The 22,855-nt window shown below is 42.3% G+C and overlaps 1 protein-coding gene across 7 annotated transcripts in view; it reads left to right on the top strand.

Moving 5' to 3' along the window:
- PTPRA (protein tyrosine phosphatase receptor type A) overlaps nucleotides 1–22,855 on the top strand; it is a 159,323-nt gene that overhangs the window by 102,179 nt on the left and 34,289 nt on the right. For all 7 annotated transcript variants that reach the window (XM_028118585.2, XM_028118584.2, XM_088026725.1 and 4 more), the window contains 3 exons: nucleotides 10,431–10,515; nucleotides 11,738–11,811; nucleotides 12,007–12,143. In XM_028118585.2, the coding sequence (XP_027974386.1) occupies nucleotides 10,431–10,515; nucleotides 11,738–11,811; nucleotides 12,007–12,143 (296 nt within the window). The remainder of the gene's footprint in view (nucleotides 1–10,430; nucleotides 10,516–11,737; nucleotides 11,812–12,006; nucleotides 12,144–22,855) is intronic.

Genomic DNA, 22,855 nt, shown 5'->3' with positions numbered 1-22,855 from the left:
GAATAGTATCCTCTAAACATTTGTGAAGAAGGAGTCCTTGAACTACAGAGTTCTAGAAGCAGACGTGATAAGCATTCTGTTGAACCCCAGAGGCTCATTCAGGTTGCTCAGCTTTCACATCAGATCACCTGCTCCCCCGGCTTTCTAAAAAAGTATTTTTTGATCATCATAGTAAATGACATTATTATTGTGAACTCCATGGCTTTCCGTTAGTACCTTTAATTATATATTCATTCGGTATCCGTTAGATGCTAAGGATTCCAGAAAGAAAAAAATATTACCTGTCTCATGGAAGAAACCTGTGAACAGTAAGCATCAAAGTCCACTCAGCTACATGTTATTTGGCTGTACCACACAAAGTGCTGCAAGAGAGTGTAAAAGACTCATGCCTAGAAGGAGGTGTGGGGGTGAACTTTGGGCAGTTTAAATTAATATAGTGACTGAGGAAAATGAGGATGTGCCAGGTAGGGTAAAAGCAATGAGCCATGAAAGAGCAAGTCAAATATTTAAGGAACTGTGCACAGTTGAGGCGCGTGAAGTGGAGGGAGTGGCCAGAGCTAGCCTCAGCACAGTGGACCTGCTGGTGCAGTGACCTCAAGGGCCAGGGTGTCTCCTGGTGAGGGGAAGGAAGAAGTGACATTGTCAGATTTTTGTTTTAGAATGGTAACTCCAGAGGCCTTAGGGAAGATAGGTGGGCAATAGAAATTAGTTTCTGAATGATAATTTGGCCCAAGACAAGATTGGGCTTAGCCCAGTGGTTTGGGCTCTTGAGGCAACCTGATATTTTTTGCTATTTTTAAAGCCAATAGGAAGCACTTAAAACATTACAACTCTACTGTTGAGAATTGATGAATACTAATATTGAAAAGTGTAGAGATGAAACAAACAGATCTTAGGAATTGAGGTTAAAGGAATGTGGCTTACTTCAGTGATTATTTTTGTAGTTGACCAAGGTGGTCTGAGTCTTTAGGTGACTCACCTGTCTGCATGTGAGCCCTTAGAATAACATGACCGTTTGTTTTCTTGCAAAAAGAATATAGCAACTAAGACATCTGTTGTCCCAGAACACCATTTTAGTATTTTTGAAATGCTATCCCCATAGCCTGAGTCTAGGAGTGACATTTTGCTAGAATGGATAGTGGAGAGGAGGTGGGGGTTGGGCAAGGAATAGACCAGTGTGCTTCCCTTGCCTACACCTGCATCATGCAAGGCCACCTCCAGAAGACCTAGACCAAGACAAGCCTGAGAGATGAGATGATGATTCTGTCCAGTTAGGGAGGTACCCTAAGAGAGTGACTTGATCCTGAGCCTATCTCCAAGTCCAAAATTTGACACAGGGAGCTGTAAGTTCTCTCCTGTTTTCGTAATAGATGTGAGTCTTTCCCTCACAGAGGCCTGGGGACATCTTTACTATCTGTATTGTCCTTAACCGTATCAGAAACATGGATGTAATTCAGATGTCAAAAGGTAAAATCTTACTTCTATGACAGAGGGCTGTTCTGCCCTGAAAGCTTGGAAGAGTCAAAGTGGTGTTGGTCCTGTAGTTTATGAAGAATCTGGAGAATAGTGTAACTTTGTGATTTTGCTTTTGATTTGCAGCTTTGCAGTATGGGCAAGTTAATCTCTGTGCTCAGTTTCCTCACCCATAGAACAGGGTTAATAATGATACCTATCTTAGGGTTCTTAAGATAATTGAATGATATGTATATGGTGCTTTGCTGTGTCTGCTATGTAAGTGCTAAAATATTAACTGTAATCATTTTTATTTCTAAGTTATCTGGCGAGCTCTCTTGTCATATTGCTTATAGTTGTCAACTCTACTACTGTTGGTCATAAACAATACTGGACTTGTTCTTGCCTTACTTATTCCATCCATTCATTCATTCAGGACTTGTTCTCACCACCCCATCTTACATCACAGAACGCCTCCCCCATTTCCTCTTTTACCCTGCCTTATTTTTCTTCATAGCACTCATTACTACCTGTTGTTCTTTCTCCTCTACTAGAATATAAGCTTCATAAGGGTAAGGAATTTTGATTTATTCCCTACTGTACCCTCAAGACCTGCCTGGCACAATAAGTCACTCAATAAATATTTATTGAGTGAAACAATAAATATTGAGTGCAGGAATATCTGAGTGTGATCTTGAATGCATGCCTTCCAGAAATTTGTAATTTAATAGACATATAATCAGTGACTTTAATTCAGGGGGATTAGTGTTGTAGCAGAGTAGGTATGTAGTGTTATGGATGTATAAGAAATGAGCAATTACCCACAAAAGGTGATATTTGGCCTAGAATTATTTAAGAGCAGAGGTGGTAATAACATTCTAGATCAGGGTTCAGCAGACTTTTTCTATCAAGGACCAGATAATAAAGAATTTCAGTTTTGCAGTCATATTATCTCTGTCACATCTATTCAGCCCTACGTTTGTAGTGCAAAAGCAGTCATGGGCAGTAAGTAAATGAATGCAAACAGCTCTACTCCAATAAAATTTTATTTATACAAGCTGGCAGTGGGCTACATTTGGATTGTCCTTTCCCTGTTTTCAAGACAAAGGGATCTTCCTGATCCTAAAATCTGGACTGAGGTTTTCTGCTAGTGTGTGAGCTTCTGGATGCCAAAGCCAAATCTTTTCCTTTGATATCAGACACTTTTCAAATGTTGCTTTTTTTTTTTTTTAAGATTTTATTTATTTATCTGACAGAGAGAGAGAACACAAGCAGGGGGAGGGGCAGAGGGAGAAGCAGGCTCCTCACTGAGCAGGAGCCCAATGCGGGGCTCCATCCCAGGACCCTGAGATCATGACCTGAGCTGAAAGCAGACGCTTAACCGACCCAGGCGCCCCAGTGTTGCTTCTTTTAAATCATCCACTGACTGTAAGAGGTGGAGAGTGATAATATATTTGCATTTCATAAGGCATTCCACAAGGTTTCCAGGAGATTGTCTTACTACGACTAAGTAGGATAGTAGAGTTTTGAACTCTTAGGTTTGTCTGACCCTAAAGCCAGAATGGCTTTGTTTTGACCTCATGCTCAAATGAAAATTTGGCTAGATGAATAACTCCAGGTTCAGAGTCCTTCTTAAGAACTTGGTAGACAGTGGCATTATTGACTTTGGTGGTGCTATTTTAGATGTGCGGTCATACATAAATCTGATTCTTGTTTCTCTGTAGGGAGCCTTTTTTCTTCTGCTAGAAGTTTTTAAGGTGGCTTCTGGTTGGTTGGTTGATTTCAATCCAAAGTTTCAAAAGCTTTGTCAGGATGTACCTAGGTAAAGCTCCTTTTTCAGTATTGCCACTCAAACTTGATGGTCCCTTTTGGTCTACTAAGAAAACTTTCTCATATAATTTCTTTCCCTCCTTCCTTACTGTTTTCCTCTTTGGGAATTCCTAGATCTAGTATTTGGATTGTCTCTTTACTGTTGCACTTTCCATCTCACTCTTACTGCTCTGTGTTCTGGGAACTTTCATGATTTGGTCTTTCACATTACTAATTTGTTTTTCTGTTTCATCTTTTCTCCTTTTCAGCCTTTCTATTGAGATTGTTTCTCCCCCAATCATGTTTTAGTTTCTAGTTTCATGTTTTAGTTTTAGCAATTCCCAAATTGCTCCTTTTTTCCTCAATTTTTTTTATCGTGGTAAAATTCACGTAACAAAATTTACTGTTTTAACCATTTCTAAGTGTACTGTTCACTGGCATTGAGTTCATTGACATTGTTGGGCAGTCGTCTCTACCATCCATCCCCATAATTCTTTTCATCTTGTAAAATTGAAGCTCCATGCCCGTTAAACTGTAACTCCCTGTTCCTCCCTTCTGCCAGCCCCTGGCAACCCCCATTCTTCTTTCTGACTCTATGAATTTCACTACTCTAGGCACTTCATGTAAGTGGAATCATACAGTATTTGTCCTTGTGTGACTGGCTTATTCACTTTGCCTGAGGTCTTCAAGGTTCATCCATGTTGTAGCATATTTTAGAATTTCCTCCCTTTTGGGGACGCCTGGGTGGCTCATTCAGTTAAGCATCTGCCTTTGGCTCAGGTCATGATCCCGGGGTCCTGGGATCAAGTCCCACATCGGGCTCCCTGCTCCGCGGGGAGCCTGCTTCTTCCTCTTTCTCTGCCTCTCTCTCTCTCTCTGTCTCTCATGAATAAATAAATAAAATCTAAAAAAAAAAAATTTCCTCCCTTTTTAAGGCTGAAAATATTCTGTGTGTGTATACAACATTTTGCTTGTCTGTTCTCCCAGCAATAGACATTTATTTGGTTGCTTCTGTGTTTTGGCTATTGTGACTAATGTTGCCAGGAACATGGGTGTACATATATCTCTTTGAGACCCTGCTTTCGATTTTGGGGCATATACCCAGAAGTGGAATTGCTCGATAATACAGTAATTCTATTTTAATTTTTTTGTGAAACCACCATACTGCTTCCACAGCAGCTGTACCATTTTTACATTTCCACCAACAGTGAACAAGGGTTCTAGTTTCTCCACATCCTGGCAAACACCTGTTATTTTCTGGTTTTGTTTTGTTTTGTTTTTTGATAGTAGTAGTTCCTGATAGGTGTGAGATTACTCCTTGTTCTGTACTGGCTTTTTAAAAAAGTCAATGCAGGGGCACCTGGGTGGCTCAGTTGGTTAAGCGACTGCCTTCGGCTCAGGTCATGATCCTGGAGTCCCGGGATCGAGTCCCACATCGGGCTCCCTGCTCAGCAGGGAGTCTGCTTCTCCCTCTGACCCTCTTCCCTCTCGTGCTCTCTATCTCTCATTCTCTCTCTCTCAAATAAATAAATTAAATAAATAAAAATAAAGTCAATGCAGTGTCCTCTTGCACAGATTGCGATATATTTTTTTAATTTTTAATTTTTTCTAAAAATCTTATTTATTTGAGAGAGAGTGTATGTGCGCACGAATTGGAGGAGGAATAGAGGGAGAGAGAGAAGCAGACTCCCCGCTGAGGAGGGAGCCCAACATGGGGCTTGTGGGCTTGGTCCCAGGGTCCTGGGTTCATGACCTGAGCCGAAGGCAGACGTTTAACTAACAGAGCCACCCAGGCGCCCCTGCAATATGTTTTTAAAGATTTATTCTATTTCTTATATTATGTCTGTTTCCCAGGACTACCATTTGCTGTCCTTGGTATTTGTGAAGGTCGCCTGTAAAACTGCGGTTGAGCTTTGCTCTGGAGCATTGAGTGGATTAGAATGTGTTCACAGTAGGTATCCCTTTGTGAGGAGAAACAAGAACACATCCTCAACTAGGGGTTCAGTCATGGTTTAGGAAGTTGGATGTTGTTATCCTCTAGGTGGAGCTGCCTTCTTTTCTTCTTTCCCCTTAATTCATGTCTTGTGGCCTACTAGAATTACCTCAGGCCCCACCCTTGTCCCTTCTGTCATCAGGGCTGACCCAGGAAACTATCCGTGGGCCGAGTGTACCTAGCAATCACGTGCAATGTAAAGACCCTCTCTGGATGCCAGTTCTAACCAAATCAGAAAAGACAGTTATGAGACAGGGATATTTAAACAGTAACTGAATATTAAATCATATTAAGGAATTAATGTTGCTTTATAAATAGGATAATGGTACTATGATTATACTAAGAATCCTTATCTCTTAATGTTACATATTGAAGTAATTACAGTTGAAATGATATGTCCCAGCTTTGCTTTAAAATAATCCAGTGGAGGGGCGCCTGGGTGGCTCAGTTGGTTGAGCGTCTGCCTTCGACTCCAGTCATGATCCCCGGGTCCTGGGATCGAGCCTCATGTCGGGTTCCCTGCTCAGCAGAGTCTGCTTCTCCCTCTCCTTCTGTCTCTCCCCCCGGCTTGTGATTTCTCTCATTCACTATCTCTCAAATAAATAAACAAAATCTTTAAAAAAATAAAATAATCCAGTGGGGTGGGCATAGACAAGTGGTTCTCAACTCAGGGTGGTTTTCCCTCCAGAGGACATTTGGCAATGTCTGCAGATGACTTTGGTCATCACAATTGAGGTTTTCTACTGACACCTAGTAGGTAGAGGCAAGGGTTGTTGTTAAACATTTTACAGTGCACGTGACAGCCCCTTACATCGGACAGTTATCTGGCCCAAAATGTCATTATCATGAGGTTGAGAAACCCTGGTAGAGATGAAAAGCATGTAAGTGCTAACCCTGAAGTAAAGTGGTAAATACACAGGGATGCATTGTAGTGTTCTCTTTACACGTATGTGAGTTTGAAAGTTTTCCATAATACAGAGTTTTAAATGTCAATCACAAAGGGGTGTACATTGTTAAATGCCAAATGTACAACTTCTCTGGGGGCGGGGGAGCCGTCAGCACTCTCTTGACAAATCCTCCACTCTATATTGGGTGCTGTTTTCTGAGCTGAGGCTGGATGGGGCCCCACAGCTTGTTACCCAGCCTGTGGATGTGCTGGCCCTGCATTGACAAAGCTTTGGTTAAATACCATCCTGCTACCCCAGTGCCCACTCTCATCCCCAGGCCTGGTTGACTCTAAGCTTGAGGTGTTTCAGCTGGAGGCTCTTTGGCTCTGATTGATTTCTGGAGCAGTCCGGTCACTCCTTCTGCATTGTTTTCTGCAAATCCCTGTTTCAGGTCTGCTAATGCCACTCTTTGTTGCCTTCCACATATACTTTTCATTTATTAGTATTTTTATATTTCTTATAGCATTTCAGTGTACTTTTGGGAAGAGAAAGAAGTAAACTTATGGATTCAATTCACCATCTTAAGCCAGATGTCTCTAATTACCTTCTTTTAATGCCTGGTGTACACCCCTTTGTGATTGGCATTTAACAAAGACATATTTAGTGATAGATCATTAATCTAGTATTTGTTTAGTGCCAGATGTGTGAGAAATTCTGTCTGGGTTTTAGGTATATGGTGAGAAACAAAGCAGATATGTAATTCTTGGTCTTGTGGAATTTATGGTGTAAAGGAAGGGCACTCATTAATCAACTATACTCAAATAAATATATAATTACAAAGTGTGGGAGGTGTTATCAAGGGCAATAACTGTTTTGTGAGAATAACAGGATAATAGCTAATACTGACTCTGAGTACATAATGTGTGCTGCTTACTATGCCAAGAACTTTACATGGATGATCTCATTTAATCTTCACATAACTCATTTTAGCGTTAAGGAAACTAAAACTTAGGATCGCAAGTTAGTTTTAGGAAGTCAGACCTCTTTAGGAAGAGTAACACTTGAAGTGAGAACTAGATGACTAGGAGGTGGCCAGGCAAAGAATGGAGGGAGGCTGTGTAGAGCAGAATGGAATAACATGTTTGAAGGCCTAAGGAAGGAATGAACTCAGCATGAAGGGTGCCAGTGGCTGAAGTGGAGTGAGCAGGGAGAGCGTAGCAGGAGATAGGGTGAGTAGGGGCTGGTGGGGGAGGTTGTTCTAGGCCGGAGTGAGGGCGTTAGATTTCTTTCTAAAGGCTTGGGAAACCAAAAGGTCTTACAAGAGAGGAACATGATCTGGCTCGCTTTCTGAGACCACTCCGCCTGCTTTGTGGAGAATGGATTGGCAGTAGACAGGCTTATAGTGATCCAGTTGAGAGGCTAGGAATTGAGACTACAGTGATGGCAACAGAATGGAAAAAGGCAGACAAATTGGAGGCATTGATTTTAGCCCTAAAACCTATTACTTGCAGCTGGGTTGGATATAGATGGATAAGTAAGAGGAAATCAAGGGGATATCCACATTTCTTCCTTGAGCAGCAGGGTGGATGGCATTGTTCACTACTGAGTGGTGAGGGGAAGGCTTTAGACACATAAGGTTTGCATTGCCTGTGAAATTTAAGTGGGGTGGCATATAGGCTCAGAAGAGAGGTCTGACCAAGCAGTGCAAATGTGGGAATTGCTAGTGTGTCATTTGCGCTTACAGCCATCTGTCTGATCAGATCAGCTAGATAGAGTGCAGAGAAGAGTGCTAGGGACGGAGCCCCAGGGAAGTCAGACACTTCGAGACCTGGTGTTAGAAGAGGAACAGCTAGCAAGTTAAAATGAGATGGAGCAGCCAAGAGATAGAAAGAAAATCAGAAGCATGCTTTGTTGTGGAAACCAAGAGATGAAAGCTCTTCAAAGAAGAGGGAGGGGCGCCTGGGTGGCTCAGTTGGTTAAGCGACTGCCTTCGGCTCAGGTCGTGATCCTGGAGTCCCGGGATCGAGTCCCACATCTGGCTCCCTGCTCAGCAGGGAGTCTGCCTCTCCCTCTGACCCTCTTCCCTCTCGTGCTCTCTCTCTCTCATTCTCTCTCTCAAATAAATAAATAAAATCTTTAAAAAAAAAAAAAGAAGAGGGAGTAGTTAGCCAGTTTGAATGCTCATTTTCTGATGAGAGCCACATACCAGGGTGTGTTTGAAAATTGCCATCAACAAAGAAGCATGGTGGGGTGCCTGGGTGGCTCAGTCGGTTAAGCGTCTGCCTTTGGCTCAGGTCATGATCCCAAGGTCCTGGGAGCGAGTCCCGCATGGGGCTCTCTGTCAAATAAAATCTTACAAAAACAAAGAAGCATGGTATAATACCTCCCATCTCTTAAAAAAACAAAACAAAAAGCCCTCCATCCCACATGTCCCTCCAGTTGCTGTTCATTCTCTCTGCACCTCTATATGGTAGAAGTCCTCACCTCAAATAAAGAGTCAGTATCTCACTGTCTTCTCTTTCCATCTTTATTTCACTCCATTTATGCTTCCTCACCAACTACTCAACTGAGACCACTCTTTTTTTTTTTTTTCCAACTGAGACCACTCTTAAAATAGTCACCAATAGCTGCTGTCTCGTCAAATCCAGTTTCACTTCTCTGTGAAACTCACCTACTTAATCTTTTGTAGTATCTGATTGAGTTGATTACTCCCTCCTTGAAAAACTCTTTTCTTGGCTGTACTTATGACACCATATTCTGCTGGATTACTTCCCACCTCATGACTACTGCTTATGAGTCAGTTTAGCTAGCTGATCTTTTAAAAGAATGTAAATCCAGTGATATTTCTGCCCTGTTCAGAGCCCTCCAATCACATAGTGCTTCTCATCACATTCAAAATTAAATCTGCACTGCTAACCATGGCCTATGAAGCCCCAAGTCTTCTGGCTCCTGCCCACCTCTCCAGTCACATCCTGTACTAAAACTGGCCTTTGTGCTATTTATTGAACCCACCAAGCTGCTAAGGGGTGTTATGCTTGCTATTCCCTGTGCCTAGAAAGTTCCTTGCCCAGATCTTTGCATGGTTTACATCTTCACATTATTTAGACCTCTGCTCAGTATAAGCACTTCAGACTTTCCCAGACCACTCTAAAATAACCCCCTCCAACCCATCAGTCTCTATCCCGTTACTCTTTTCTTCATAGCACTTGTCCCTGTCTGAAATTGTATGTTTACTTGTTTCTGAATAGTGTGCCACTGCTTCCCCCAGAATGTAGGCTCACGAGTCTGCTTAATCACTTCTCTGTTCCCAGAGACTGGAGCAGTGCCTGGCATACAGTTACTGGGCAAGAAGACAAGTCATTGAGGTGACAGTAATGGATGTGATCCAGACCATATGTGACAGGATTGACCTTTACATGGGAGGGACATGCCCTCCCTTTTAGCAGAACGGGAAATGGTGAAGATAGTTACAAACTCAGAATGGTTGTGTGTGTTCATGGTGGGGATGTGGGCCTGGAGGAGGATGAGTCAGCACCTGGTCAGCTGCCATGAGAAAGGAGGCTAAGTATTGGGTGGATAGGAAGCCAGGCCCTGTGGAATGAAGGGAGGAGTTGTTCTGTCTTCAAGCCAGATGTTGCTGTAGTTGGGCTTCTCCCTGGTAAAAGGTGGCTGTTGAAAGTGATAGAAAAGAGTACCCAGCATTTTTAAATACATAGTGCTTAAGGATCTAATAATGTCTCCTTGCTTTAATCAGGAACAGTATTCTCTGTGCCAGGAGACCATTTGGGTTTACAATAGGAAAATTGTCCTTTTTCCTTCCTCTCCCATCTTCCTCTAGATGGAGCCCATTGAGCTTGGGACAGAGCACATTGTTAGCCCTGCACACCCAGCTTGTCATCAGGATTGATGTGTTCATGCTTTCAAATATTTGAGTATTTTTTATGTGCTAAGCACTGTCTTAGGCTCTATAGCAATGAAGGAAATAAAGTCTCTGCCTTCAGAGGGTTTTTAATCTAATGCAGGGAGACAGAGTAAACAAATGTATAAGTCAGGGATGGGGTGGGTGTGTCATCTCATCCTAGGTGCTCACCCTGCCTTTTCCCCTTCCACCCACACTGGCCCTGGGGTGGCAGTGGGAAATGTTCTCTCACTCACTCTATCCATGCCCTGCCAGCTACAGAAGCATTGAATGAGCCCTTCTTCCTTATCTGGGTGTTTCCCCGAGCAGCTGACTTGAGCCCTCCATTGCACACAATGGTAATGACATGTTTTGTTCTCTTTGATTTCAGATGAGACGCCAATTATTGCAGTGATGGTGGCCCTGTCCTCTCTGCTAGTGATCGTGTTTATTATCATAGTTCTGTACATGTTAAGGTGAGCATGCTAAATGCTAAGGTGAGAATGCTAAAGCTTCTGCATTTTCTTGGATTCTGTTTCAATACCCCAGGGTCTCATTAAGCCCACACAGTTCAGAAGATAGTAAGATAAGGACAATGAATAGAGGGGAATGGTTTATGATATTAAGATTAAAATTCTATATAGAAACGGTTTAAAAGCTCTACATAGTTTTCTTCAAGACCCATCCCCTCCCCTTTGCTTCCATCTGCCCAAATCCAGTTCCCCAACTCCAGTTTAACCTAAACCCCAGCATGGTAGTTTGAGGTTGAGGGAAAAGCTGTATAGTCTGTGTTATCACTGATAGGTTGTTTAAGACCCTCAGATCTAACCTTACTGAAGCAACCCCTAACAGTACCCGATTAGAGATGATGCGGTAAATAGAGACTTACTCTATTTCTAGTTGGGGGGGTGGGGGTTGGGGACAAACCTAGGATCTAGGATCCCTGAGTCTGATGTGCTAAACTGAACCATGTGAGTTACAGAGTTCCCCTTTCTGACTTTTTTCAGGGTCCTCTAGATATTATACTCAAACAGGGAGAAAAGGCAAGGAAGGGGAACCCAGGGGAGAGAAAAGGGAGGTGCATTTGTCCTCTTCCTGCTGAAGTTACTGCCCTGGCTAATTGGGATTAACTCCACCCTTATCTTTGGTTTACGCTGCTCTCTGCTCCCTGTGTTCTTTTGCAGGGAGAAAGAGAGGGGAACCTGACACACCCCTACAATTTGTCAGGTGTCTCCACCGTTCTGCAGGAGACTTGTAGCCAGACCTGTGCCACCCAATCTGAAGCTCTGGGCTTGTCTCTGATTGCACTGGGGAAATACCAGGATTTTAGTTTGATAGGGAAATTCTTATCTCCCCTCCACTCTATTCTACCCACTTATCCGTTCCCCACCTGGTGTGGTGGTCATCTCCAGTGAGTCCTGGACTTGGAGCCACACAGAGGAGCCGTACAAGCCAGAATATACTGTTATGGCACCTCAGTTGGATTCTAGTGTGCTGAGGATGAGCAGGAACATCCAGAGGCACTAGGTCACCATGAAATGGAGTTAGCTCAGCATGTGTAGGACCTGTCTGTAAAAGAACATGTTTATTTGGTAAAGGAGATTTAGGAAGTTGAATTGATATGTGGAAATATGAAGCCAGTGATTGGTCTCTTCTGACTCTGTGCTTACTTTTTCACTATGAACATTTTCTCATTAGGTTTAAGAAATACAAGCAAGCTGGGAGCCATTCCAATTCTTTCCGCTTATCCAATGGCCGCACTGAGGATGTGGGTAAGGCACCCCTCAATGACCTGCGGAACCTTCATGGAGAAGAAAATCAAAAAATTAGGGATTTCCCCATCCTAAAAGGGGTAGAGGGAAGACTTGAAGAAAGCAGTCCTAATTCTTGGAGGCCTGGTGCATGAGGTAGAATCCCCGGTTTGGTCTCCAGAGCACCTGACCAACCTCCCCCCTTGTATACTGCAGAACCCCAGAGCGTGCCACTTCTGGCCAGGTCCCCAAGCACCAACAGGAAGTATCCACCCCTGCCCGTGGACAAGCTGGAAGAGGAGATTAACCGGAGGATGGCTGATGACAATAAGCTCTTCAGAGAGGAATTCAACGTGAGTTCTTTGCTGAGGCTGGCATGTCAGCAGGGAGGAAGGCAGACCAAAGGTCAGGCCTTTTGGGTCATGAGGTAGAAAACAGGTTTCTAACGGATTAAGAGGTGAGAAATTTCTACCAGGTTCATCTGACTCCTTTCCTATGTGATCATAGACAGGAAATGAAATAAGATTTGCCTTGCCTCTCTCCTATACCCACCCATCCATCCATCCATCCATCCACCCACCCACCCATTCATCATTGCATCTGTTACTTTGTTTAATAAATACTTATCAAGCATCTAATATGCTAGGTGCCAGGGATTTGCTTGGGAACAAAAACAGATCCAGTCCCTACACTCAGGGACCTTGCCATCTAGTAGGAAAATCCCCATAAACAAGAACAGAAATAACTGTTTAAGTTCAGACAGCAATATAGGACATGAAGGACTGGTGTGTAGTTGTAGGAGTCTATATTAAGAGGTGGCTTTTTGGAGTCTGAAACAGGGGTCCCACAGTGTCTTAAGTAACAGACAATAGGAGTAAATCAGTATAGAAATGAGGACCATGGAAGACTACCAAGCACAGGCCTCATGTGGGGTAGATTTGTATTTTTTTTTTTTTTTTTTTTAGTAACTCCCTTAAGGAAGCTGAACATGTTTGTGGATCTACTGGTTGGTGTGTCCAGCCCACCAGTTCTGATCCCAGTTTAGAACTTCCTTGAAGAAATTACGTTTTAATTGAGGCCTAATCATAGGCAAGGGCATTGGTAAAGGAGAGTGGGGAAGGTTCCAAGCACTGGAAATAGCAAGGGCCAAACTATCACTAGTGAGGGTGGGTAAGAGAAGGGCACATTCGAAAAATAAAGAAAGGCTATGTGTGGCTTAAGGGCAAAGGCTTGGATAGGTGGCAAGAGAGGAAACCGTGGAAGAAGACTGGGGCAAACAGTAGATGTTGTGGATTATCATAAGTGAAGCGAAAAGCCATGGACCAACCAGATTTATATTTTGGAAAAAATACCTCTGGCTGCTAAATAGAGAAGAACCCGTGGGGAGACCAGAGTAGATGCAGGGAGTAAGTAAGGGGCTTCAACAGTTTAACAGCAGAGGTGCTGATAGGTTGACATAAAGTGGTAATGATTAGAGAGAGGGGATGGACATAGAGGAACAGTTCCAGAGTTGGCTAATTCATCAACTTTGGGCATTATTAAACTCTCAGTTTCCTTTACGTCTCCCACTCAGCCATGTGTCAGCTTTGTCTCTTAGCCTAGCTCCCCTCTTGTTGCCAAAATGGCTTCCCCAGTTCTAAGTGCCACATGGAGGTATAACGAGGTCCAGTGGGAAAAGGATGACTTTCTTCCTGCGTGTCTCCCTTTTCCAGCGAGGAAAACTGTCCCAAGAGCTTCTGAAAACTTGCCTTGTTGCATGCTCCTTCTTAACTCAGTCACAAATAAGAGAAAAATAGGCTTACTGCAACTGACTCAGATCAATCCAGATCATTCCTGTGTCATGTAGGGGATAGGCAGTCAGCCCCACAGAATGGGAGCCATAGTAGCAAGGAGGAAGGGAGGAATAGTTATTGGGTAGGTGAGTCACCCCTCATTTCAGTTCTGTCACTGAAGAGCTTAGGGGAGTGGAGAGTGTGTGGTCAGAGAGAATCACTAGCTACAAGCGGAGAATAGATAGGAAGGAAGCAAGAGTTAAAGTAGGAGACCATTTACTAGGCAAGAGTTAATGGAGTAACTTGGACTCATTTTTTGGCTTTTGGAAAAATGGCACTGTTTAATGCTCATTATTGATTGAGAACATTTACCTCATCCCCCAAGATAACACCCCAGCCTTAGCACCAGAGCTAGATCCCCAGTAGGCACTCTACTGTTTCATAATCTGTAGTGCCCACCGCTTCTGGGAAATAGGGTATGTGACCCCATGGCCAAACTTCTTTTTCTGTGAAGTGAGTTGTTTGGAGGAATATTGCCTGAGGAAAGCATTCCTACTGGAATGCTTTTTACAATTTACTAATCCCTGGATGGAGGTGGTATTCCTAGAGGCACGGTAGGCAAATTGAAACAAATACTGTGGTGAGAGCCCATTGCCATGCTACCATGGCCACTATGTTCGTGGGCTCATTGGGCCAGCACTGGGGTAGTGAAGGAAAGGGCTCAGCAACATCTGCTGGGTTTTTAACAGTGAGTGCTGTCTCGTGAGCATACACATAGAGCATAAATATTGCCTGTCTGTCTTGTTCCAGTTATCCACCATCCAGGGATCGGCTTAGATCCTAACCTCCAGTGAGGTAGTGTGATACCTTACTTGAAGTTCTGTTTCCTGGAAGGATTTCTCTTTTATACTCATTCAGAGTCATCCCTTAAGTAGATTATCCCAAGGCAGTCCACTTCTACTAGAGTGGGCCAGTTTATCTCACAGAGCCATTTGTGCACTAGGCTGGACTTTTTTCTTCCATTAACTGTTGATATCATTGGAAATTCATGTGTCTGTTGAAGGAGTGGCTATGTGGCAAGTGTTCTGTACACATCACTTCCATCTGGAGGTAGAATTCTTTTGGACATGTCCAAATTTGTGGCTTATGGAATCATGTGATACTTAGTTGTTGGACAGCTGAAGTCACTTGGATATCTAGTGACCCATGGTCAGGCATATAGTCTCTACCAGAGCCCAGTGCTAAGCTCGGAACATGATCTTGCTGCTAGGATCATGGTTTTGTCCCCAAATCCTAAAGTTTTTCATTATGATTTTCCTGCTCCAGCCTTAAGCACAGACACTTAGGGCCCCACAAGATCAACCAGAGCCTATTTTTCCTGTGGCCTGGGTTAACTGGACCGCCTTCTCTTTTCAGGTCACTTAATAAATGAATCAGGACACCAGCATGTGGTATATGCTGTCTTCAAAATCCAAAATGGCTCAATAAGCATCAGTCCTTCCTAAGGGATGGGGGGGGGGGGAATGGACAAGGAACAGCAACATGTCTTTCATGCTGGAGGGGATATCCTGACATGCCACAGGCCTTTGACTTTAAGAAAACTTGGCAGAAGTGGCAGGCCACTGTATTTTTATGTCCAACATGTACATCTAACATACATAAAGACCTGCTCTTCAAGTCCTTTCGGCTTGATGTCATCAGCATAGTTGTCAGGGTGATGTCCTGTGAAACAGACAAAATCCTGATGAACCAGATCACATCAGAGAGATGTCAGTATGATTTATCACTGAGGCTGCTCCTGCCACGAGAATGGGAACTGCTTCATGTTGTCTTTGTGCACCATAAAGGAAAAGAATATAGCTATTAGTCAATAGCTATATTCCAGGTACCAGGGGTTATGTTAATCTGTAGGAAAGGAGAGTGCATCTGGAAAAGCACCTGCAAATCAGCAGTTCTTCATGATTCATATATTATAATCCACTGACATCCTTAAACACTGTCGGTCTCTTGTGCTAGTCTCTTTTGTAGCTTGCATGTGGGGAGGTGGTGATAGAAAGCATCAGAATAGCTAATACTAGTAATCACTGGGCACTCGCTTCACACCATCACTAAACTCACACATGTAAATGTACTGTCTCATTATCCTGCACCTTGTAATCTTCTGTAGCCCTTAGGACCTCTGTAACTCACCTAGAGACTTAGGATTTCTGTAACTCAGCTTAGCCTTTTGGTAAAGAGATTACTGCTCCAGCTTGCATTTGCTCTTGCTATTTTAATGGTCCTTCTTGTCCATTGGCTTAAGAGACCAGTGTGAGTATTCTGCCACTTGTTGTAGATAGCTATCCATCACCTGGCCTGCAAAGGCTCCATTCTAACTAGCATAAAATAGTGGCATTCTGGGTTCCCAGGAATTAGGTAGCTCAAGGCTGGAACCTAGTAGATCACCAAAGGTGTATTTTCCTTTACCCAGTGGAGTTACCATGGTAAATGGGTGTAGATTCTTAAGAGAAGAGGAAGAGGAAGTTCATGGTATATGAGTGTTGATGTTATGTGAAGTTCTTCCTTACGCATGCCTAACATTGAAGGGTTCCAGGTCATGAACTGACCCACGCTGGCAGTTGGATGCAAAGGGACCCTTTCTCTAGCGTGGCAGTATAGTCAGGCCCCCTTAATTCACCTGTGCTGGCTGCCTCCCATTTCCATTGTTGGGAGCTTCACAATGACTTGTCCACAAATAGAATTGTCTAAGCCCTGGTGACTATGGCCTCTGAGGCTCCTTCCATCCGAAGGAAGGATGAGAATCCCATTTTGAAGCTAGTCCCTTCCACGAGCATCTCACTCTGGTGAAGACAGTCACGAAAGTACTTCTGAAAGATTCCAGTGCTTTGCTCACATGTGTGCCCTCTCTGGCAAAGCACATGTGGATCCCATCAGGGGCACAGTGAAGGTGTCTGCAGGAAGGTTGAGCCTCTTGGAGCCCCGGTAGCACTGATAGCCCCCACTTTGTGTCAAGGGTTTTCTGGCTTTTCATGGTTACCTAGCTGAATTTAACATTCAGTCCAGGTTTCACTGGCCAACCTAGCCTGCCATTTTGTGGCCAGTATCTTGAGCTGTTACATTATGTGCAGAAGAGTTAACCATATCATAAGTAGAAATTTGGCCTTATCCAAAAATGATGCTCTTCCCTCTGTGATCTAAGATCTCCAAAATCTGTATCAACAGCTGGTCCTACGATTTTTGATGATCCAACTCAAAGAATTCCTGCATTTTCCTCTAAGTATTAGCCCTTTGCTTTTCTTTTTGTTTATGTATTTTAACCTCCACTTTGTGTTGTGCTTGCATCCTGATTGTCCGTGAGCAATGAGAGCTGAGTCGCGGGGCAGTTGTCTTCCTCATGAAAGCAGGGTGCAGTAGAGAGCATACTAGAGAGTTTTAGCAGTTGGCTTTCTCCAACTCCTCTGTTTCAGCACCACTGTCGTCTCACTTAAGGCCCTGGCTTTCACGTGAGCGGCCCAGGAAACATGGGATTAACATTCAGCAGCCAGCAAGATACTGAAATCTTAACCTTTGGTTCAGCAAAATACACAGCACGGTCAGAAAGGCCCTAGGTTTTGTGCTGTCTTTGGAGATAAACATTTGATGTTAGAGCTGGGCTTTTCCTTATTTCATTATCTGATATTGTCAGAGTTACCCTACCCCTTGGTTTCAACATTCCATCATCTCCTTTTAATTTGGATTCCCCTACCTCTTTCCCACCAGTTCGAACATACCCCAGGCGATTGCAAGCAATAACTGGAGTAACTGTTGTGCAGTTGTGAACTAGGAGTGGCTTGCTCTTTCCCATCCTGAAAACTGGTTGACAGTTCCTTTCCCTTCATCTGAACCCAGTAATCAGGTTCACATCACCCACATTTCTCCCCTCAGTCTCCCAACCACAACACCTCTCTCATACAAAACTGCTAGGTCAGTTAAGATCTTTTATTTAAAAATAAGTCAACTCAAGAAAATTTAAAAAAACAAATAAAAAAACCCCCAAACCATCAATTGGGAAGACTCTGGGGAAGCTGACAGAATCAAAACCTGAGGTAGACTACCAAACCTTGGGCAGAACAGGCCCTATCCTGGTGGCTCTGGGGCCCTATAGGGAAGCCTCTGTTCTTTGTTGGTTTCACAGTCCTGAGAATCCGGTTTGGCACAGTGTGGCCCAGGTGCAGCCGTGCCTGCATCCAACCCTGGCAGGGAAGACAACAACAACACTTAGGGCAAACACACCGATTTGTGTCTATTATCAGAATAATATGCTTATAATCATGGGGTTAGGAAGGCCTTTTTAAGCAGAACACAAGATTCAGAAGGCACAATGGAATATATTGGAAGATAATAAATACATTAAAATATTAAATATTCCTATGAAAAAGGACACCATAAAAAAGTGGCCAGCTGAGCACCTGGGGGGGTCAGTGGGTTGAGTGTCTGCCTTCAGCTCAGGTCATGATCTCAGGGTCCTGGGATCAAGCCCCTCCTCAGGCTCACTGCTCCGTGGGGAGTCTGCTTCTCCCTCTCCCTCTGCTTCCCCCACTTGTGCTCACTTACGTGCTCTCTCTCTCTGGAATAAATAAATAAAATCTTTTAAAAAAAAAGTGGCCAACTCTGAGAAACTGTTTGCCACAGGTAGAAAGAGACTTGTTCATAATATATAGCTGCTGCAGACCTGCGAGACAGTAAACATTGCAGTAGAAAACTTAGTAGTTTACAGGAAAACAAATGGTCTGTAAACCTATGAGAAGCTCAACTACATATAGTAATCAAGGAGCTGCAGATTAAAAGTGACCATTATTTTGGGCCTATTAGATTTGAAAATTTAAGAAGATTAGTATCAGGTATGGGCAAAGATCTGAGGATACAGATATTCTTATGCACAAGTAGAGCAAGTTTAAATTGGTATAGCATTGGAAGGATGACTTGGCAATATCTATCAAATTTCAATGTTTACACTGTCTGACCTAACTTCTGGGACTCTGACAGAAAACCAAATATGTATTTGTACAAGGTTGTTCATTACAGCATTATTTATAATAGCAAAGAAAGTAAAATGAAAAGCAAATATCTATCAAATAGCAGATTGGCTAAATGATTTCTTGCATCTGTTATGAAATTCTATACTATCATTAAAATAAATGTCTTAACCTAGGTCTCTAAGTCATTGTTATGGGAGAAAAGACATTGCAGGGGACTATACCTGATATAATCCCCCTTTTAAAAAAATACTTTTTTTTTTTAAGATTTTATTTTTTTAAGTAATCTCTATACCTAACATGGGGCTCAGACTCACAACCCCAAGATCAAGAGTCGCATGCTCCACCAACTGAGCCAGCCAGGTGCCCCCAAAAGTACTTTTTAAAGTCTGGAAAAATACTGTGAGCTATGAGCAGTGGCTTTCTATGAGGGGGGTAAAAGACATCAGAAACATGATAGGGAACTTCCACTTTTTACTGAATTACTTGACTTTTATAACAAGCATATTCTTTTCATAACATTAACTTTAAAAAGCAGTTTTTTAATATGGTAAGTGAAACTAATGGAGCTTAGCTTTAGCATAATATCCACTGTACTTTAATGAATACATAAGATATAGAATAAAGAGTTGATGTCCCCAGCTTGAGTTGTGCCAGGAGTCTTGTGATCAAGTCTCTGTGAAAAGGAATATCATTAAATGCGAAGTTGTTGTGGAGAAAAATTGGACCATGGGGGTGAACAGCTGAAGGAGTAATAAGCGTAAGACATGACAGCTGTATTCAGATATTTGACAGGCTAAAAGGAGAGTGTGCAGCTTCTCCGTGAAGCCCCACCGTGGTTGAAATTTCCAGGCGATGGCCTTCATCCTAGAGTTATAAGCTGGATTTTTTTATTGACCAGCTTTTGTCTTAGAAGCAGTAAATTTATCTAAAAGAAACACTTTAAAAAGCCACCTATTGAGGTCCCTAAAGCATGTCCGAGGTTTAAGAAAAAAGCGGCAAAATTTAGTTAGTTCCTGAGGAAAAAGGGATAGGACAGAGAAGAGAGGGAAGAGTGGAGCCAGTGAGATGATCCAGATGTGTGCGTTGCAAGATGTGACACCCTCCCCACTGCAAGTCTGCATCCTTGTAGAGACAGCTTAATTCTTGGACTTCCAGGTGGAGAAGCATGTGTGTGTATCTGGTGACAGAACTGTGTGGCATCAGAGTGAGGTGGAGGCCAAGTTGCCTCTACATTGACAAGTTGTCTTGAAATAAATGAATCAGAGCCGAAGGCCTATGGGAATCAGCAGGAACTGTGTCAGGGGCTTTGGAATTCAACAGTCCAGGGAATTGGGGGTTAAGGGTTTCCAAGGGACAGAGAACGCTCCAGCTGACCTCTGGGTTTTCCACTAGTCAGGACAAGGGAAATAGAAAAGAAATATGTATCTGGCTTTTGTGTCCTTCTAAACAGAACTTTCCAAGATGTGATGAACTTCCTTAAAAGGGAATAGATTCCCCGTCATGGCAGAGTGCTCGGGCATTGATGACTCCGAAGTTAGAGTGTCAGAGTTAGAAAAGAATGAGATGCAGCACTGTACTGGAGATCTTAGGCAGCATAATGAGGCAAAAAAAGAAATGTATTAAGGATTGAGGAGGAAGAAACAAAATATGCATTTTTTTCAGAGGAGAATATTGTCCTTGGAGAAATCCAAATACTCATCAGATATATTATTAGAATTAATAAGTTACTTTAGCAAGGTTGATAGATACAAAAACAAGAAAAAAAATTAATGCATTTCTATACATAAGCCATGATCAAAAAATCTAATAATTTTTAAAAGATGCCATTTACAATAGCATCCAAAGTGTAGAGTACTTAGGAATAAATTTAACAAAATATTTGTAAAATCTTTGGAGAAAATTATAAAAATATTTGAAGACATAAAAGAAAAATCCTAAACTAGTAAAGAGTTAAGGTCAGTGGATTAGAAGGCTCAGTATTGTAAAGATGTCAATTCTCCCCAAACTGATATATAGATTCAATGCAATTCCAATAAAAATCCCAACAGGTTTTTTGTGGAACTTGACAAGCTGATTCTAAAATATATATGGAGGAGAAAAAGATTCAAGAATAGCCAAGACATTCCTGAAGAAGAAGAACAAGGTGAGGAGACCTGCCTTACCAGATATAAAGAGTTATTATAAAATTAAGACAGTTCTGTATTGGCGCTGGGATAGATGCATTGACCATTGGAACAAAATAGCCCCAAAGCACTCATGTGTGGATGGAAACCTGTTATGGCAGAAATGCTGTGCAGTTTGGTGGGGGAAAGGATGGTCTTCACAATGAGTAGTGCTGGGACAGTTGGTAACCCTATGGGAAGAATGAAATTGAATTCTTGTCTCATACCAAACAAAAAAACTGGTCCCAGTTGGTGTAGATACTGGAATTTAAAAGACAAAACAGTGAAACATAGAGACAATAATGGAAGTATGCTTATGATCTCACAGTAAAAAAGGATTTCTTAAGATTTAAAATGTTGATAAAGGGAAAGATCAATCAACTTGGCTACATTATAATGCAAAACTTCTGTCCATAAATAAACAAGAAAGGGCAGGCCACAGGCTTAGTAAAATATATTTGTAACGTTTGTACTGACAAAGGATGAATACCTAGAATATATAAAGAACTCCCACAGATTAATAAGAAAATAAACAATCCTGTTGAAAAATAGGGGAAACACCTGACTAGGTACTGCACAGAAGAGGGAACCCTTTTGACCAGTAAACTATGGAAAGATGGTGAACTTCATTAATAATCAGAGAAATGTAAATTAAGCCTACATTTGATAAATTTAAAGTCTGACAGTAGCAAACGTTGGTGAAGATCCAGAACAACTGGAACACTTCATATGGCTGGTGGGAGTGTAAATTGGTACAATTATCTCGAAAAAACAGTTTGGCCTTATCTGGTAAGGGTAAAGATTCTCATACTTGAAATGCTTGTACATGTGCATGAGGAAACAGATTAGTGTTTGAGACAGGATTATTAACTGTAAACAACCCAAATATTCATCAGTAGTAGAATGGATAAATAAATATTGGTATGGTCTCAAAACAGAGTGCTTCAGAGTAGTTCAAGTGAATGAACTTTGGATACCTGGAACAGCCTGAGTGAATCTTCAGAATATAATGTTGGGCAAGAAAAAAAAGCATTTGATTATGATTCCACTTTTATCAAAAAATAGACTGAACAAAAAATATGTATATTGTTTGAGGATACAAAGTATATGGTATACAGATAAAGTGATGATAACACAAAATTCTAAGTTTACTTGTGGGAGGGGAAAAAAAGAGGCTATGAAGAGAAAGGGCCCAAAGAGAGCTTCTAAGTTAAGTTGTACGATGGATATCCTTCTTTTTTATAAATGTAAAGATTGAAAAACAATTTTTTAAAAAACTTGACATTTTAAAAAAATGATTTCATACATAGCCTTATCCCCAGTAAAGGCTTAAGCAAGGGAAGAAATGGTCTTTGATGCCACCTAGTGTTTCTAGAGATTTTAACATCTGGTAGCCTTCTGGATCAACTGCTTGTGCCTAGCTCTCTGAGCTAGGTTTTTCAGAGTAGAAACTAAAAGAATAGGGTTCACCTTGTTTTCATCCCTGCCATAGGCTCTTCAGTCTGACCCTTTGCATGTAACACCAGGTTCTCTAGAGCAAGCCCTTTGTTTTCTCTTGCCAAACAATGGCTCCTGTTTTCTTCCTGACTTTCCTTTTAGGGGTCTTAGCCTGGGTGGAGACCCTAGTTTTTCTTCATCAAGACTGTGGGGAGCTAGGAATGCTGATAGGACTATGAGGTGTGGTCATTGTCGTAACTGACCCCGGAGGACTATTTTCAAGAGTCTTGCTGTCACTACTTCTTTTCTACATCGTTTTAGACAAGGGTGTACAGGGAAAATAATGCCTCTGGCTTAGTTATGAGGGCATTAAAAACTTGTATCTCATCCTGCCCTGCACCAGGGCGGAAACCTATCGTAATCTACCTTGTCTGGAAGAAGGCAAACCAAAGGTGAATTGGGAAATTCCAGTCTTAAGTAAGGTCTCTGTTCTGTGCATAAGAGTCCAGCCCAGGAAACTCTCTTTTCCCCTTTATGTATTGGCAGCATAGGGTCCAAGGAATTGCCTCTCTCAGTAAAATGACATACAGAACCAGCAGCATTTTACCTCTGAAAGGAGACTCTCTTGAGTAACTGAAGGCAGACGGACTATGAGACCCTGACTCCTATTACGGTC

Source organism: Eumetopias jubatus, unplaced genomic scaffold (assembly GCF_037043125.1).
Source record: "Eumetopias jubatus isolate StellerSeaLion01/CBP00866 unplaced genomic scaffold, mEumJub1_p1.0 scaffold_9, whole genome shotgun sequence".
Classification (NCBI taxonomy): Eukaryota; Metazoa; Chordata; class Mammalia; order Carnivora; family Otariidae; genus Eumetopias; species Eumetopias jubatus.
This window is presented reverse-complemented; position numbering and strand designations above follow the sequence as displayed.